Source organism: Chrysemys picta, chromosome 1, assembly GCF_011386835.1.
Source record: "Chrysemys picta bellii isolate R12L10 chromosome 1, ASM1138683v2, whole genome shotgun sequence".
NCBI classification, from domain to species: domain Eukaryota; kingdom Metazoa; phylum Chordata; order Testudines; family Emydidae; genus Chrysemys; species Chrysemys picta.
Genome location: NC_088791.1, coordinates 32,486,681 through 32,506,185, shown reverse-complemented (window position 1 = coordinate 32,506,185; position 19,505 = coordinate 32,486,681). Strand labels below are relative to the sequence as shown.

The following is a 19,505-nucleotide window of genomic DNA, read 5'->3' as shown; positions in this document are numbered from 1 at the left end:
TGAGAGATTTGCACGTGCTTATCCTATTAATATTAATGAAGAAACACACTTGAATCAATTTGCAACTCAATTAAATCTATAGGAACAAAATCAGAATTGCTTTCTCACTTAACTCTTTTTGCTTGGGCAAAATTTCCATCGACTTCAGTAACGGTTTTTTTGTCTGAGTAAAGTGTTCTGGGTTTGATATATGCTCATCTGAAAACATTCATCTATTTATGGTGTTAGTGACCTAAAGAAGGTGCAGGAAAAAAGCATAACTCTAATGTTTAGGTTATAACATATGGAGATATACCTATCTCATAGAACTGGAAAGGACTCAGAGGTCATTGAGTCCTGGCCCCGCCTTCACTAGCAGGACCAAGTACTGATTTATGCCCCAGATCCCTAAGTGGCCCACTCAAGGATTGAACTCACAAGTCTGGGTTTAGCAGGCCAATGCTCAAACCACTGAGCTATCCCTCCCCCCCCTGTTATGGCACAGTTAGACTTTGGGAAGAGGAATAGGTTAAAAGGGGGGAGTTGAATAGCTTTTGTAGCGTATCAGTTTGTCACCATCTGATATTTGTTAAATGTACATATTTGGGGATATTATTTTTAAAACGGACAGGAAAAACGATCTTCACTGATGTTAAAACAGTATTAAACTTTTTAATTTCTTGTACAATCCTTTATAGTCTATTTGTTATAAATGTGAGTTGTTTGCTTTTTGCATTCATTTTGTCCACTGTACAGCCGTTTGCCGTATGTGAATTTACATTGTATCTTGTCCTGTATTTTGCAAGGTTTTATATTAAACACGTTCTGTTAAGAGTCATAATTTTACTTTTGGTTTTGAATAGTGATTTTGAGAAATATATGTAATGAACATGATTAAGGAAGTTAACCTCTAAATTATGTTACACACTCTTCTGGAGAACAAACTTAAAATATAAATCCTTATATATAATAGTTGGTTAAGTATGTGTGGTTTTTTGTTTTGGTTTTTTAATGTTAGAAATAAGGGGGGGAAAGGCAAGGAGTCTTTTTTTCTTAATGTTTTATTACTAAATAAAGATGGGAAGTTGGTAAAGGGGTACATATGTGTAGTGTATACATTCATATTTTCAGTAATTTATATCAGTCTGTGCACTTTACAAATCTTAAGGCTCAATTTCAGGTCCTCTTAAATCATAGGGCCACTGTGTGAAACAGTCACTGACATACATGAGGAAAAGTTGCAAGAATTCTCCCCTAGCCCCTGGTGAACCCACTCACAGTGGTAGTTCTGGTGCTCACCTGAGTGCAATGTCTGTTAGGTTAGAGTTTCTGTAGTGCTGTCTTCCACTGGTGGGACAAAACTATTATACATTATCATATTGGAAATGGAAATGTTTCTGTAATTTACAGAGTGCATGTAGCTATTCATTTTTCCTTTTACATATTAGTAGACAAAAGTATTGAATTTTTATACTCAACAGTTCTCAATTTAATTAACTCAAAAGCATCATCTCTCAATGGGTGTTTTGGGGGCAAGTGAGGGGAGAATTAAAATTTTAAAAGTAGCAGGCAAAGGCAAACTGTCTAGCATCTGCTACTTTTTGAGGGGTCATGAGACTATGCAACAACGTTCTAAGCAAACAGCTTTTGGGGCAGCTAAGCAGCACCATCTACTACTGGAGGAATAGAGCTTTGTCTCTGTAGCCTGCAACATGTCATAAGCGCCACGTGGAGGATGCAGGAGCGATGTGTCGAGATCAGGGGAAAGGGGAATTTCCACTCCCCACCCCCTTCCAGTACATGGGGCAGCAGGTCAAATGAAATATTCTGGTGGGCTGGATATGGCCTGCAGACCATAGTTGGCCATTCTTTATTTTGGATCTGGTGGTTGATGGGGGGCAGGAGGGGCGGGCCTTGAGATGGAGACACTGCAAGTGCTCTGAGTGCACATTGATTAATCTGGGCCTGGTCACCCACCCAATAGTTTACAAAGTAGACAGCTAAGATGGAGCATTCATTTGTGAAAAGCCAACCTGAATACTAAGTACCAGGAAGGTACTGAGAAAAAAAGTGATGACTCTGCTAGTATGAAGGTCAACTAAGGTAGAATTATGCTTCTTGTGTGGGTCATATTTCATGTTTTAAACCAATATATAAAACCAAATAATAGTTCTGTGTAAAGAAAGTTTGAGACCAGTTCAGATTCATTAGAAGTAAAATAGAGAGCCTTATTTGGCGGTGGTAGCTGTACCGTTGACCTTAGTACTATCAAGGTAACCACTTTTTTTCAGACATGCTTCTTGGACTGCTCTTCTCTCTTGCTTTTTGATTTCCTCTTTCATGCTATCCCCAGCTTTCTTGTACACTTCACCCTGCTTCCTATTACCTTTTCCTTACTGACTTTCTCTCCTTTTGGGGTATCTTGCTTCTCTCAATACATTTTCTTCCATTTTCCTCTCCATTCAACTGCCTCTTACAAATTCAGGGAATTCTTATGGTTCAGAATACCTTCCCTCCTTCTGTTACAGGCATACCCCCAAATATTGTTTAGATAGCAGTAGAAATTGACCTTATTCTATGTATACCCTGGAAATGTATCTACATTGTGTATGCAAAGACTGATCACATAATCCAGATAAAGTGATAGCTCAGCATTCAGAATAGCATGCGCTTCACCAAGCTTAATTCATGCCTGCAAATTCAAAAGTCATTTGTATATTCATTAACTGTCAACTTACTGCATGGATGTAGGCAAGATAAAAGCATCACATAAACTCACCCACTTGGGCCTCTCGAAGAATTTTGAGTGTGTCCACTAACAGAAACCAAACCTGCTTTCACAATGTTATGCAATACTGTATTGTGAACGGTGATGTTTATTATATGAACAGTGAATGTGTTGGCAGTTTACCCATACAACAACTGATCAGCCGGTCATTAGTATATTTCTTTGGCATGTCCCCTGTTGGCTAAGACATCACCAGTCCTTTTTATTTATTTAACTTCAGTATACAATTAATGAACTTAAAGACTTGTGCAGTTACTGCCATCAGTGAAGCTATCCAGATTGCTACTAGGCTGCTGAATTTACATATTGTCCTACAACTCAGCTCACATGAATCAGTTGATTTTTGTCTCATAATGCCGGAGTCTATTTCATTGTTTTAGGAGTGTTCTAGTACTAGTAACAACTTGACAAAAGACTTTTATATTGCAATGCAGTAACAATGGATCAACCTGTCTGTAAAACTTCTCTTGAAACATGGGTTTGCCTTCTGCCAGTGTCATCAAATGGACTGGAAGAAAGCAAACATAGCACTACTTTGGTGTGTCACTATGTTCAGAGAAAAGTAGTATGAGTTCTTCTATGCTAACAGAAAACTGTTTCCAAGGAATGCATTCAATCTCACTTATCAACTCTTTAGATTGAAGAGTAATTTAAGAAGGGGTGTGGTGCCTGTCCACTATCTATCTTAAAACACTTGTGTAGGTGCATGAAAGGGAAAATGTTTAGCTTCTTACTTTAGTTGTATCGTATTCTGTTTAAGGCAGTGTTATCCTGTGGTGTCTCTTCACCTCAGACTGGTAAATCTTTTTCTCGTTGGATGTGCCGTATGAACTTCATCCACATTCTAAACTATGAATTGTGTGTCCTGACCAGTTCTTCCCTATAGATACTGTACATCAAGATAATTTTCCCTTTGAATTATTGTACATTTTATTGGAAAAATTCATCAAAACAATTATATAGAATCAAGGACTTGGGTAGCTTGTTTTGGGTAAATGAGTTGGCAACTTCCCTTCAAGAATTAGTGTAATTAATATTAACGCAAACTGGTCATGCCAAATCATTCCCTCATCCTGCAATCTTTCCACAGCCAAAACTCCCATTGACTGTTTGTGTGCTCTGACTCTCATGACTTCAGACTTGATCTTTAACCATATACAGTAAACTTTCAGTTATCTGAACCTTCCACATTATTGCAGTCTCTTCCTTATCCTCTGTGCATTTCATGCTGTGGGTCAGGGAAGGGACTCAGAGAATGAGGCAGTTCGGCTAATAGAGCAGAGCTTCCCTAGCCAGGACTGCAAGGTGGAGGATGGGGCCTTTTCTCCCGGCTCTTGTGTGGTTTGTACGCCAGTACAGGGATCCCTCTGCAGCCCCCCTGTCATGGGAGTGATTGAGCAATGTTGTGACAGTGGAACTATAGAGGAGTCGCTCTGCTGCTGCCCCCCAATCCCTGCAGATGGAAGGTGCAGGAGCAAGGCTGTGATGTTGAGGGAGCAGAGCAGGGTCCTGGGGGGGGAGGGGAGTCTCTTTTTTGCCTCATACCTTGCCTCTACAGGGAACAGTGCAGCAAGCCTTCTGCAGCCCTGCTGTCATAGGAGTTAGTGACTGAGGCAGAGCAGAGACCTGCATCTGAGGCTGCCAGGAAAAGAAAGTGAAAGAGAACAAACCCTTGGTCACATGGGAGGCTACCCTGCTGCTGAATGGATCCTGCCCCCTCAATTATCTGAACTCCTAATTATCCAAATAAAATCTGAGTTGCACGTGCTATTTGGATAAGCAGTGGTATACTGTACCAAGTGAACCTTGGATCATCGAATCCATACACCTATAAAATTGCCATGGAGCACCTTTTCAGACAGGTGGCCAATTGTAGCACCCTGATCCAACCATAACCACCAGTAACTGTTCAGGGCTAGGCACATTCCTTCTCAAGACCGTTTACATATATTATGAGCACCGCTAGATTCACCCTCTGCAGCTATTTGACTCAGGATAGATTGTCAGAACATAGGGCAAATACCCCCAAATTCACCAAGCCAGTAATAAGAGTATTCCTGAACGACTACACTAGTTTCACCATGAAATACAGGCCCCTGTTTATCACCCAGGCAAACTGGACTTTATGATGTAAGATTATTAAAATCAAAACCACCTCATATTAGGTTCTTCCAGTTCCAAAGGACCAGTCAGTTACCTCAGGTCACTGGATACTTTTATTTTACCCAAAAAATGGTTTTAGCCAATCCTTGGTAAACTAACTAAAGATTTATTAATTTAAAAAAGAAGAGAGTTAAGAAATTAAAGCAAATAATATACATTACAGGTGAATTAGAGCTTGTAGTCCACATGAGAGCATAGATGTAGAGTCTTTACATAAGTCCTCAAGGCTTCCTGAAAATGAATTCTGGGGAACTTTGTCTGTATGCTTAGACCTTTCTTCCTCCCCTCCTCCCCCCCCCCCCATCAGCCAGAGTTCAGGCAGTCCAGAAATGAATCAGAGAGCAGAATCATTCCTATGGTCCAGTAGTTGTAGTTGGAAGCAGCTCAGTGAAGGTTACTGGCACAGTATAGGTAATGCAGACAGTTTGAGTCTCCAGTGTTAAGCCAAGGACCCATGGTTTGAAGTTAACTACCTACTTTCCATGCATACATAAATAATTGTTACACTGGCCATTCATTAAAACATGGACAGATAAATGAAGACAATACAGGAAATATTCATTAGTTCCATGCAGTGTATACACATCTTTGATCTTAAGGCTAAATAAGTACAGGATATAGATAGATGTAAGCATACAAACACCATTTTCCTTGATTTTTTGTCCACACAAATGAAGGAGCTGGTGTCTGCTAGCCCATTTAACATATCTTTGATACTCTCACACAATTGAATTAGCCCAGTTACATTGCAGTGCTGCTTGACGTGCCTTTAAAGTTTACACACAGGTGAACTGGCCTGTTAATTCTAATCTGAGCTGGTTTATCAGCATCACAATACCCTCTTGGAATGATGTGAAGAATTATTAAAGGAGTGGGACATCCGTGTGCTGTATCATGTTTTATTTCTCTGTGATGGTATACTCTAGTACTTGAGAGCATTAAATTAGTAATGCTTCACACTGCTATTTACTGTTCAGCCCTTGTGTGATTGACTGACTGACTGTTGGAGTTGCATCTGCTTAGACCAGGACTAATATGGAACTAAGTTTCTATTCAGCTACTGCAAAATCCCTGAGCTAGATGAAGGCACAAAGGCTAAGTGACAAACAAGGCATTCACACCTGAATGCACAGATCCTATTCAGATCTTCAAGCGGTTATGATATTAACTAAGAGGATAGAGGGTCATCTGCTTTCTTCCCTAACTGAACCAAGATATGACAGAGTTCATGCATACATCAGGACATTCCACAGACTGCGGGCAAAATGAAATGGAAAGATTTGGTGTAACATTTCAACATGCCCAATCTTTGAACAGCTATTGCTACCCCAAATTTGGCTCCTTACCATGTCATCCATCATGTTTGTCACCACTCTAAAAGAGAAATTGGAGTCCTGTGTGCTGTGCAGAACCACTTGCTCATGACAGTGGGTCCTGAACTTTGCGCTGGTCTCTCAGAAAAGTCCCTCCATCACACTTACTGTTTCCTTTGGAGTGTGATTCCATTATGTGTGTTTGTCTCCTCCTGCTGTCAGGGCCTTACTCATTAAAACCTCTTCATCACTGTGGTCAGCATCTGCAAAATGTTCATATGAGATGGAGCAGCCTCCTCTCAATGGAGCCTTAAGTGGAAGTGGTGATGACAGTCTCCTGGACAGTGAGACAGAGGGAAGGATTTTCCCTGCCCCCATCTACCAGCATATATGCCCTGATTTCCTCTGAAGTGAGAAAAAGAATGGAGAGTAGATTTGAAATCAGTGAATCATTCATCCTTTGGCATGTTTCTCAGAGTCTGAATTGGCCTTGTAAAAATGAAGTAGTCTGACTTGGTCTCTGTCCAATGTGTCTTTGGTGTATCTGAAAATAGGCAGGTGGACAAAGGAGTTTTTCAAGGTTTATGCTGTCAATTTTGGAGGGGTTGGGGGAAGAGAAGGGCCCCCAGACCCTTAGCAAATCTCACCTAGGTGTTGGCTCCTAGCACAATCTTTTCTTTGACTTGGCTAATTTAACCTTCCTTGACCTTCCTCTACACATATTCCTAACCCTTGTTTGGGCTCCCGTAGGCAAGTTTCTTCCTGCTCAGTCTGCATTAAAAGCTGGTTCTTCACCTGAAGGCAAATAATCACAGTATTTTATAATCTAAAATCGGATGTATGTTATACATCCTTTATATTATGGTTTTAAATTAATCCTGTGAAATACTTCAAACAGCATAAAATAGATTTCCTTCATTGAATAGATCTTTTTATGCTTTTATCTTCTAATGCTAAATGTGTTTGGTATGTTAAATATCTATACAAGTACATAAGAGGCCGAAAATTAAAGGGATGCTGTCACATAAAAAAATCATTTTGAATAAAACCTCCATATCTGTGCTGCAGCAAACACCTTTGGTTATTAAAGATGAAAAAATCAAACGTACTCCTCACTATGTGTGCTGAGTTTCTTTGCATTAATGAGAAGACTGAAAATAAACTCAAGTCAATTTCATTTCTTTACACTTCGCTTTTCTAGTCAACTTCACTTGCAGGCTTACATGTGTTTGTACAATACTGAAGTGTTTGAGTTTTAAACACTACCAGGGCTTTTTTAAAAAAACTGGTCCTATTGGAATCTTAAAAATGCATGAAAACAAATCTCTTGGGCTTAGATTTTGTAAACATTTGTTTTTATAAAACCTAAATATTTAGCAAAATTTCACTATATCCCTTCAAAATAGCAAAACCCATTTACACAAAGCTAAAATTATTCTCTTCCCCCCCTTCCCTTCTCCCCTTACCAGCCTCTGTAGAGACAAAAGTAAAATAAAAATTATTTGCTCTGCTATAAAGAGCAAAATTTAGTTTTAACAACTGTAATGGTTCGCAGGGTTTCCAGAACTGAGAGTCACTGTGTTACCCGCTGCCTTGAGCATGAGAGTGTCTTGCCTGTCCTTGGCTGGGTGTCAGTTTCCCAATGCCACCAGCTTTTCAACCACTCAAGCACTTTCCGTCAGGCTATGCCAGCCGTGACTTCACTTTCCAGACTAACAATAGGTGCACCCCTTGTCCTTTTGAATTGTTTCCCTGTGATATCCAGCCCCTGACACTGGCTACTAACAGAAATTCCAGATCCTCTGCCCTGCAGAGGAGCAGTTTACCAGTTTTATCTTAATCCACTGCCCCTGATTAACACACAGCATTTGTAAGGTTTATTTAAGAATAAAGATTCTGCTAGAAGCAAGAGAGAGTGATGAAAACAAATGATTACAATACAAAATAATAAAACGTGAACCTGAGCCTACACTTATTAATAGTTACCTTTGTTATCTAAAAAGTAAATGTCTGTCTCTCTTCCCCTCCCCCCCCCCCCCCAGTTCAGTCTGTGGCTGGCTTCACATGAACCAAGATCTAGTGTTTCACGAGAATACCTTCTCTAGGTGTCTCCACAGCGAAAGGATTCAGGGTACCTTCCCTTCCTCTGTGTTATACTGAAACAGTGTTTTATTTCTGTTCATAGATAGGGTGAACCCCTGTCTTGCTATAATGTTCCTTTTTTGCCTTCAAGAGGTTTTGATTGTTTGCCGTTGCCTCTGATGGTTTTCCATTGAAAGTCTTGGGGTTTAACAAGGCCAAACAATTGAGCCTTGTATGGTATCACCAGAAAAATAGGCAGGGTGGCAACTCCCTCCCGCTTGAATGGGCAATCAACAACACACATTATCCCCTGCTGACTAATTTTTATTCCAAGTCTATAAAGCATGCTTTTAATATAATACATTATTCCTTAAATATTACTTGCACATAAACCTCACGATTATGAATCTTGACAAGTTGTGAGTTTTCTATAGATCCTTTATGTAGGTAAATATCCTGTAAGACGTGTTTGGTGTAGTGAGTATGTCAGGTCTGAGGCGAGAGTTGTTTGTAAAGAACAGGGGGGACCTTTTACCCTTGAACCTCTGTCTCATAACAACTCTTTTCCAGTGTGTTGGGTTTATCACAAGCTGTTCCTCTTCCAAACAAAAGTATGTATTAATAATAAATATGCTACTTTAATACAAAGGCACAGGTATATCTAGTAGTTTTTAGAGGTTTTGTTATATCTTTACTCCAGACAAACATTTGTGCAATTCAGATGCTTAGATAAAGTTACTGACTAATTATACAGAGTCTAGAAACTGGTAATTTTGTACTGTGGTAACAATTTTTAAGTGGGAAAGAAGGAATTTTTGTACAGAAAAAAATAAGATTGCAAGTATTTTCTGTAAGGACCTGATCAAATTCATGGGTGCAAATATAAGTAACCTAAATGTATTTAGTACATATTCAAGGTCTTTACACAGTCTATTTGCCCCACATCCAACCTGCCCTTTCAAACAAAAGTGAGGGTTGGGGGAGTAACACAGTGTCCACACAGACACTGCGTCACCCTAACTACACTGACATAAACCCAATGCCTCTCGTGGAAGTGGAATTATTATGTCAGTGTAGTAGGCACTTACATCAACAGGACAAGGCTGTAGTGTAAACACTGACCTAATTAGGTCAAGGTAAGCTGCCTTACGTCGACCTAACTCTGTAGTATAGATCAGGCCTTAGTGATGAGAAAGCAATACCTAAAGCTGCATCCCTATGTCCTAAGGAATTGTGCCCTAAGGCTGTGATTTGACTGGTATGGAGTGGGTTGCTTTATCTTTTTCTTTTTTTTTTTTAATGAGGTTCCAGGGAGCAGGAATTTCTGAACTTGGGGTGCAAAGTGGCAGCAGCTGCCACTCCTGTCCATAGGCTGAGATAAAGTCTGTGCCATTGTCCTTTCACTGAGGTAGAAGCTGATTCTGTCTCCCCAAATCCAGCATTCTTCAGTGCATAAAATGGAAGTATGTGGACTTTGTTCAGAGAGGAGTAAATTTCACTTAGAAAGGAAGTCAATGTTCTAATTTAGATCACACTATTTATTATAATTTTCATATCCATATTATTGCTTGGTTTTATTCTATTTCTGCATTTAAGAAAAGGGAATAAAAAGCAATGAGAGGATATAATGTTCTTATCTGAATGACCACATGTATAGAGCAGGATTCTCTCTATTATTAAAAAATGAAAAATTAAAAGCATTCCTTTTTTACAGGTTCAACAGACTGCATATGCTATGCAACAGTTGGTGTCACTGATCCAGTAACATCAGCACTACATATTATTGTAGGTAGGTATTAAGCTTACAGGTCATTAACTTCTTTTCAAGACCTTAACATATCCAGAATGATCATCATTTCTGTTGCGTAAAAATATAGTTTGATGGTAATAGATAAATAAAGTATGAGATGTTTGCTAGTGATATATATGATGCTAAAGAGAGCTGAATTAAGACTGGATGAGCATTTCTGTTTTAACCCACTGTTTTCAGGTGATCATAACTTTCTGAAACTTTAACTTTTGGTATACACATTTTTGCGGATTCTGTCTGGCATGCACAGAGCAATACGCAGTAATAGACTATGATTTAAAGTTGTAGAAAATGTTATGGTATATCGTAAAGAAGAAATAAATGCTTATGTACTTTAAAACTATTGTAATGCAGTAGTATAAAGAGCAGCATTAAGATTTTGCATGCAACCTTAATTTCAGCATTTCTTGGCTTTCAGAAGTTTAACTGTTGTAATCCTAATACCTGATCTGTCAAATAGTTATGCAAATACTTAACTTCATGCACTGTGAGTAGTCCCACTGAAGTGAGCATAAAGCTAAGCACCTGTGGACATCTTTGCAGGATTGGGGCTCTCATGTGCTCTGGACATAGTGTTTGGCTCAGAATATTAAATGTAGGTGTATATTTGTATTTTTTTAAGTATTGCTTTTTTTTGTTTGTTTATGCTAAAATATAAAATTAGCCCAAATACATTACATTAAGCAACTTCAAAAATGGTAGGATTCAGCAAGATGTTACTGTTGTTTCTTCCACCCCACTCCAGTGTCTCCCATTGGTACACTGGCCTCCTTGTGTCTTCATTATTTTTCCTCATTTAACAATATATGGCATTGTTAGCCTTACAGAATGTTTCTCTTTTTCTCTGTTGTTTGTTTTATAAGGTTGCTCTCAATAAAAAAAAAAGTTTAATGTTAAAAATTAGTATCAGAATTGAAACAAAGAAACTTTTAACTGAGATAAAGCCTGGAATTTCTGTTAACAGGGGATTCTCAGCCTCTGGATGTCTCCTCCATACATCACAACAACACATTTCTTAAGTACTCTGTGTCACTATTGGGTTATGGTTTTTATGGCGATATACTAAAAGACAGTGAAAAGAAGCGGTGGATGGGTACGATCAGATATGACTTTTCAGGTAACTTTTGTGTAATTACTCATCCTTATGTAGAAAATCTAAAAATAATGGAGTGCTGGATAACTTCTCTCTAAGTAAACTTCTGTGAAGCTTTTCAAAAATAACAGCCAGACTGAATCAGACGGAAATTCCCCAGGGCAGCACCAAGCACATTGGATCTCATTTATAGTCTAGCCTGTTGCACACTTAGCACATCATAACATGGAGGCATCCTAAATAGCTCCAAAATGAAGGTTACACTGAGTTTTTGGTTTAACTCTGAGCTTCAATCTCTTTATTTCTTAATATTTTATCTATGATAAAAAATAAGTGTGTCAAATAACCAAAACTGTGGACAACTTACTCTGATTATAACAATTTAATTTCCTGGAAAGTTATATATTAATATTTTCAATATTTTGGGAGCTGGAAGGAGTTTAAAAGGACTTGGTTTTTGAAATGTTACAACTGGTGTCTAATCTGTTTTTCAGACTATTGTGATTAACAAGTGGCTTTGTTTTAACACTTGAAGTTGCATATAGATATAGTTCTTCTTCAAGTGGTGGTCCCTATTGTATTCCAGTGTGGGTTACACATGTATGCCATGTGCCTGGAGTCAGAGAAATTGAAAGTAGTGTCCATTGGTCTGTGCAGGGGTGCATGTACAAGGGGGGACAAGCAGGGGCACAGCTCCTCCCCCCCCCCCGTAATCATCACCACCACTTCCAGCTTCTTCTCCAGCCTGCCCCCCCCCCCGCCGCCGCCTCAAGATTCCCTAAACTCTATCCTGGCATGGGCATATCTGCCCACAGACAAATTTCAGGCAATGAACAGCATCATAGTTTGCATCATGAACAGCCCTTGTGAACCAGCCTCTCTATTTGGCCACATGACCTTGTGCACTTATGTGACCCCTCTTTGGAAGACTTCACCTTCGTTGCCTTCAGACAGGGCTACAGTTCATGTACTCAGTGAGTCGCCACTCCATGAACCTCATGCTGACAGTCCTGTCCAAGGTACTGTCCTCCCTCCCGTGGTGGACAGACCCACATCACATACACATGGGAGTCCCCTTTCTTCCCTCTTCCCCAGACAAAACTATCATCATCGCTGCTCGCCTGCTAGGCTGGGAAGTCCATATGGACAATCGCACAACACAAGGGACATGGACATCTTGAGAATCCAGGATGCCCATCAATATTTGGAACTTCAAACAGTAAGGAAGGCGTGCGAATTCTTTCTTCCACTCATTCGCTCTCATCTTGATCATTTCAGACAGCATCACCACTGTTTTCTATATCAACATACAAGGGGGAGCAAAATCCACCGCTCTATGCGCAGACGCAGTCAGTCTCTGGAACTGGCGCATCAGCAATCAGATCACTGTATCCACAGCCTATCTTTTGGGGATGGAGAATGTGCTTGCAGATTCACCTAGCAGATATTTTTCAATCGACCATGACCTTAGAACACACATGTTCCTCAGCAGTAGAGGACATTGTCTTTAAAGGTGGAAAAGACTCCATTACACAATGTTACTGGACTTAAATGGAAACACTTTTTGTCTTGGGCACAACATAAAGGTGTTATACCAGAAGCTGCAAAGTTTCCCTAATCCTGGACTACATTCTATCTTTAAAGACATTGGGTCTCTCCCTCAGCTCCTTGTGAGTCACCTGGTGGCGATTAGCATGTTCCATCCTTCTACGGAGGTTTACTTGTTTTTATGCTAATGCTTGATTTTGAAAAGGCCTCCTAAGAACCTTCTCCCCTCTCCAAATGATCACGCCTCAATGGGACCTGAATCCGGTACACTCAGTATTATGAACCCCCCCCACACCCTTTGAACCAATGGTGTTTTGCTCCGTATCCCTCATCTCCATGAAGGTCTCCATTCTATACTATCACTTCAGGGGAAAGCGTCGGTGAACTTGGAGCAATGATGGCAGACGCGCCTGTGACAGATTCCGCTCGGTGTGCCGCTTGGAACTGGGGTACCACTTAGCTCCCTGACCCATCAGTCTGGGCTCCCACCCAGTAATGCTGTGATAAACTGAAGACACACTCCCACTTTCACCAGCACACAGGTAGGGACACACCCAGCTGTCCCTTTCTGACCAGCCCCTGCATGGAAAGGCTATACAGCTTGGGCACTTACCAGCTTCTCAAGCGCACCCCCCCCCTGGAGACTAAACTCAAAATTGTACCTTGTTGCACTGCACAGAGAAATGTACAGCATAAGATCATGAAATTCGCTCTCTCCCTCAATGTGGAGAGAGAGATGCAGCAGCTTTCTTCCCTGAGTTATAATTTCCACACACTGATTTTAGACCAAACAAAAGCAAGTTTTTAATTATAAAAGATAGATTTTAAGTGATTATAAGAGATAGAAAGCAGATCAAAGCAGATAACCTTAGATTGTGTTTTTGTATATTTGCAAGGTAAATATACTAAAGAGATTGGATATGAATAGCAAATTCTCACCCTAAATGTTGATTCAGGCAATTTGCAAAGATTCCTGAGGGCAAGCTGCACTTGCTTGCAGGTTAAAACCCCAGGTATTCTTTTCACAGGCAAGAAATCCCTCTAGCCTGGGTTCAGCCCTTCTTCCCAATTCAGTCCTTGTTTCTCAGGTGTTTTCAGGAGTCTTCTTGAGTGGGAAGTCAGTGAAGAACTATGATGATGTCACTCCCCTGCCATAAATAGCTTTTTGCATATGGTGGGAACCTTTTGTCTCCAGGCTTAGTTCCCATGCCTTTCATTGGAAAAACACTGGTATTTCAAGATGGAGTCCAGTACCAGGTGACTTGGTCACATGTCCCTGTAGGGTCACAGCAGCCATAACTCGGAGGCTGTTTGTAGCATCCTCGGGAAGGCCTAGTGGGCATTCCCCTGGTGTAAACTCATTTGTAATAGAGGCATAGACAATATTCCTAATTTCAGACACCAAAATGATACATGCATACAAATAGGATAATCATATTCAGTGAATCATAACCTTTTCAATTATATCTTACATGATCCATCTTGCATAAGATACATCATAGTTATGCCATAATCATATCATATCATATATAATATCTCTATGAAGAATATGGGGCATAGTTTCACAACGCCACTCACAGTATTCTACAAGGATACAGTCTCCTTACGCCAACACCTGAAATTTTTACCAAAAATGGTCTCCCAGTTTCATATTAACCAGTCCATTCACTTAGCTGTTTTTCTTTCCGTAACCACACATATCTGCAGAAGCATGTAGATTCCATTCCCTCAATGTCCAATAAGCTTTGGCCTTTTACCTGCAGAGAATAAAAACAATCAGGATGTCCCCTAGACTGTTTGTTGTGGTAGCAGAGAGAATCAGGGGACAGAGCCTCTTCACCCAGAGAATCTCCAATGGATTTCCGGCTGCATTAAACTCCGCTCCCCACTGTTGAATCTACCTTCCACCACTAGGGTATGGGCTCACTCCACTACAGCTCAAGCAATGACCATGGCATCCCTTCAAGACATGCCTTTGATAGACATAAGTAGAGCAGCCATCTGGAATTCCGTCCACATGTTTGCAACGCACTATGCCTTGCTGCAAGTCACGGTGACATATGCCTCCTTTGGAATGGTGGTCCTCCACGCAACCCTTCTGTCTTCATCCTCGCACCCGCCTCCCATGTAGGTAGTGCTTGTCAATCATCCACAGTGGAATATAGTAGGAACCATCACTCAAAGAAGAAGAGAAGAGGAGGTTATTTACCTGTAACTGGAAGTTCTTTGAGATGTGTGGTACCTAGCTGTCTTCCACTTCCCGCCCTCCTTCCCCTCCACTTCAGATCTGTTAGATTCGTGGTGGAGAAGGAACTGGAGATGCAGTCAGTCCATCACCCTTTATCGCTCTTTATCACCTCGGTCAGAGGCATGACGTGAGTCGGGGCACATGTGCGGAACAACTGACCCTACTTTCAAATTTTCTGATTGTGGGCCCATGGTGCACGTGCGTAACCCACAGTGGAATACAGCTAGGGACTACTCATCTTGAAAAACCTCCAGTTATGGGTATGTAACCTCCTCATCTACAACTAAAATGTCATTGATAACTTGGTGAGTAAAGTGAAGAAAGTTCCTAGTATTGTTCATCACAACTGTTTCCATTCACATTATGGAAGCTGACAGGTTAAGCAAAATTTGTTAAATGTCAACATCTGATAGTTTCTATGCTAGTTATTGTCCAGGTTTTACTAATAGCACTGTTCTTGTTAATGTGATCTTTGTAAGAGTGATATCAAATATCAACCTTAACATTCAGTAACCAATTTTAGTAGGGGAGCTTGGGAATGTTTTTTGTCTGAGAACAAGTAAAGTTAGTGATGCAAGGAGTAAGGGCAATAAGCAACATGTGAGGATAGAAAAGGTACCAATGAACACAAGTGTTCCCCTTCTCATAGAAAATATGATATTAGAAATTCAAGGGAAAAAAAATGGAGCAAGGTATCGGATTAGCTGTAAAGAATGAGGCTGTTGGGCTTGAAAGAGCAGTGGAACTACAGTAATGTGGAGGAAGCATCCATACCTACAGAACATTATTTTCCTAAATTCTGTAAATCATGTTGGCCAGAAAAAATAAGTTTGAGTTTGATTTTTTCTTAAGGGGACGGGAACTAGTGATCTTCAAATATTTCTACTCCTGTATTTCTTCTTTATCCCCCTTTCTTAAGACTGTTTGCCAAAGTGCATGTAAATCCAAGAATATACTCATTCCATTTTGTATCTGACCTTCATATTGTAGTGCTTCTCACTTTCACAGAGACTTTTGGAAATTAATATCAGAATTTTAATTTTGGGTGTACTCTCCATTCTTTAACCCTATAAATCCAGTTGTAATGATCCTGGGAAGTCTCCGTTCTTTAACCCTATAAATCCAGTTGTTATGCTCCTGGGAAGTATTGTTTATGTCCCCTCTCCTTTAAAAACAAAAACTAATGTTTTTGCCCTATCTAGGCTATTGAAATTCATGAGAGTTGTATAGCTAAGCACCATAGCTGGCTTTAAAAGTCTGGGCCAGAATAGCAAAGAGATGTGGAATTGAGGAGAGCAACTCTTCTCTTGCAATTCCTGGTGGAGGAAATGGAACAACAACTAAAAGCTATGTAATGCTGTTTTTTTAAAAGGTTTCAAGACGTTTCTCTCTCATCATTACTATGAGGGAACAGTTTCCTTTCTACCAGCAAAACACACACTGGGATCTCCAAGAGATAAGAAAAGATGCAGAACAGGGTAGGTTAATATTTCTCCGTTGGTACTACACACAAACTGTTTAAAAAAGGATCAGAACTGAGTGTTTCAATTTTGATAAACTATTCACTTTCATTTTCTGCATGATCTAACAAAGAAAAGTAATACAAAACATTTATTTATTTATTTTGGGTACAGATAAGGGCAGGGTTTTTTTCTCCATATCCAGAAACATGCTATGGAAGAGCTGAGTTTTGTAAAAAGTGCAGTTCCTTGATTATCAAATGCACCACTTAATTTTTCTAGGTCAGCAGACAAAGTAAACTCTTCAAAACAAAAAGAAACCCTAGCACTGGCTTGCATTACAAAAATGTGTCTATTGACCAGCTGATGTATTTCATCCTGCATTACTAAGGTCTGGTCTACTCTGGGCGGGGGGGGTGGATCGATCTAAGATACGCAACTTCAGCTATGTGAATAGCGTAGCTGAAGTCCAAGTATCTTAGATCGATTTACCTGGGGTCCACACGGCGCGGGATTGACGGTCGTGGCTCCCCCGTCGACTCCGCTACCGCCGCTCGCTCCAGTGGAGTTCCGGAGTCGACAGGGAGCGCGTTCGGGGATCGATATATCGCGTCTTAACGAGACGCGATATATCTATCCCCGATAAATCGATCGCTACCCGCCGATATGGCGGGTAGTCTGGACATACCCTTAAGGAAGCAAAATAGAAACACTCAAGGACACATGTCATGTAAACACTAGCAAAAGACAAATCCAAAAGCCTTCTAGCTTCCTACAAACAAGGAAGTAATTACACTCTGAGACCTCAGATCCTGGAAAGACTTAAGCATGTGAGTAGTCCCATTGAGGTAAAATCTTTTCAATTATCACAATATGACTCTTGAGGTTAATGTGACTACATACATGGTTCAGTCATTTCAGGGTTGGGACCTCATTCTGTTCCCATTGAAGTAAATTGCAAAACTAAAACCCACATTAACTGGAGACAGGGTCCCCTAATACAGCCAAATATATTTTAATTAATGACTAGTTTCCTTTTTTCCAATTCTATTAATAATTTTGCTCTAAGTTAGAACTGTCTTTGTCAATAGTCATTGAGGTTTAAGAATCTGTTCCTGGCTTTGAGATAACGGACGTCGATCTTTGATTTCAGACAGTAGAGGCTTTAGATCCAGGCATCCTGGGTCCAATCCCTGCTGCTGAAGACCTACACAGGGAGAATCCCATCCCACTCTACTAATGTCATATTGGGACCTTATGAAATTCCATAATTTTGTACAGACATTTTTCTTTCTACCTACATTTTTAAGGTGTTTCACTTTTTTTCCATTTAAAAATGTTGAACCTAAAAATAATTATGAAATTAAAAAACCTTGTAAAAGCTAAACAAGAGTTTCCAAACAAATATACATTAAAAAAAAAGTCATCTGAAATGGGGATCAGGCTTTCCTCAGCCCTTTTTTACTGCTGTTAATGTTCTGCTCCCAACAGACTTAATGTGAGCCCTAGTTCTGCAGTCCAATCCAAGAGGACAGATCATTGAAATCATTGAGGCTCTGCAAGGGTATAAGAATCCATCTGTGTGGATCCAGTGGAGGAATGAGACCATGGTGTGGATGTGGGGAGGAGAGTCATACTGCACTTATGCTCACAATCCTATTCTGTTATCTGTACTCTGCTGTAGACTCTTGGGTGTGCATTATAGATCTCTTGGCATGGCAGCTCAGTTTGATTCTGATCCCTAACAGAAAATAAAAGTTTTAGTGTGACTGTTGCATAGTTTAAGTACTAAAATAATCCATTATTTTGTATGTATCCCTTTTAGGGACTGGGTATTTCTTACACAGATTTCTTTAGTGTAAATCCAAGCACTGAACTCTATTTGAAGCACTTGGAATCTTTATATGCTAAAGAACAATGAATTTAGGCTGCGTAAAAGTAACATTTTCCAAATGTGAAATAATTTAAGTAACTTATTTCAATAGTTGAAAAAAACATACTAAAATTAAACTGAACAATATTCTTGTTTTTCAGGTGCTACATTTGCAGGCAAAGTAAGCAACAACCAGAGGAGCCACAGAAAAATTATGGATTAGAACATAATGGTAACATATTGAAGTGATAAATGTAAAGAATGTGTAGTGTTTCATTACAAAAAAATTCTTAAACACCTAGATCAGTTTCACTGTGTTTTAATTATTATAAACTAGCCAAGAATTCAGGATTCAAGTTGAAAAGAAGAATTTAAAGAAAAAACATAAATTATCACTGTCCAACAATCCTCCTAATAAATATACTAATTCCTTGAAGAGTTCAGTGGATCAGGCTTCTCCTGCCTGAGAAGGAGAGTTTATTTTGTGGTCTCAACCAAATCCTAAATCATCTGAACTCTTATCACAAAATAACGCTTAATTGGCAAGCCCTGAGCTAGTGTGGAAGCTAAATTGCCTCCTAGATAGATATCTGGGAGGATAGCAGTTAAGGTTTTGTACTTAGTCAGTGCTAAAGCTCATTGTAAATAAACATTTACACATTTTAAAAATTGTAAGTATCATGCTATGAACATGGACTAGTAATAACCTACTTAACATCTTTCCCAGTGACACCCTACCAGTTCTCTGTACAGATTACATGTGTTGTTCCTCATCTGGTGCTCCAATTTTGTCAACCCCCTCTACACACATACACAACTCTTTGAATTCCTGCATTGATTTTCATTTTCCTTCCTCAGTACCTTCAGACTACTGCTCCTCCCCTTCAAGGCTCTGTGCAGCTCTGCTCCTGGCTGCCTCACTTCTCCTGTAGCCCATTACTCCCTCACTTGTGTTATAGTGTCTTGGCAAACGTTGAACCTCTAGTAGAGCCAAATTCAGACTAATGTAAATAGGTGCATTCCATTTGACTGGAAACTAGTCCCTGGCTTCAACCTCCTCATGTAAATCCTTCTTCAGTGTTCTTGTCTTTTGGACAGACTTCCAGTGCTGACCTCTACTTCTGTTCTTCTTTGTTTCCTTAGGGCCT

At 39.9% G+C, this 19,505-nt stretch overlaps 1 protein-coding gene across 2 annotated transcripts in view; it reads left to right on the top strand.

Annotated features, from left to right (window-relative positions):
• The window catches only part of CERK (ceramide kinase), a 71,758-nt gene that overhangs the window by 40,886 nt on the left and 11,367 nt on the right, over positions 1-19,505 (top strand). For both annotated transcript variants that reach the window (XM_042845457.2, XM_005286862.5), the window contains exons 7-10: positions 10,040-10,114; positions 11,100-11,252; positions 16,397-16,502; positions 18,519-18,589. In XM_042845457.2, the coding sequence (XP_042701391.2) occupies positions 10,040-10,114; positions 11,100-11,252; positions 16,397-16,502; positions 18,519-18,589 (405 nt within the window). The remainder of the gene's footprint in view (positions 1-10,039; positions 10,115-11,099; positions 11,253-16,396; positions 16,503-18,518; positions 18,590-19,505) is intronic.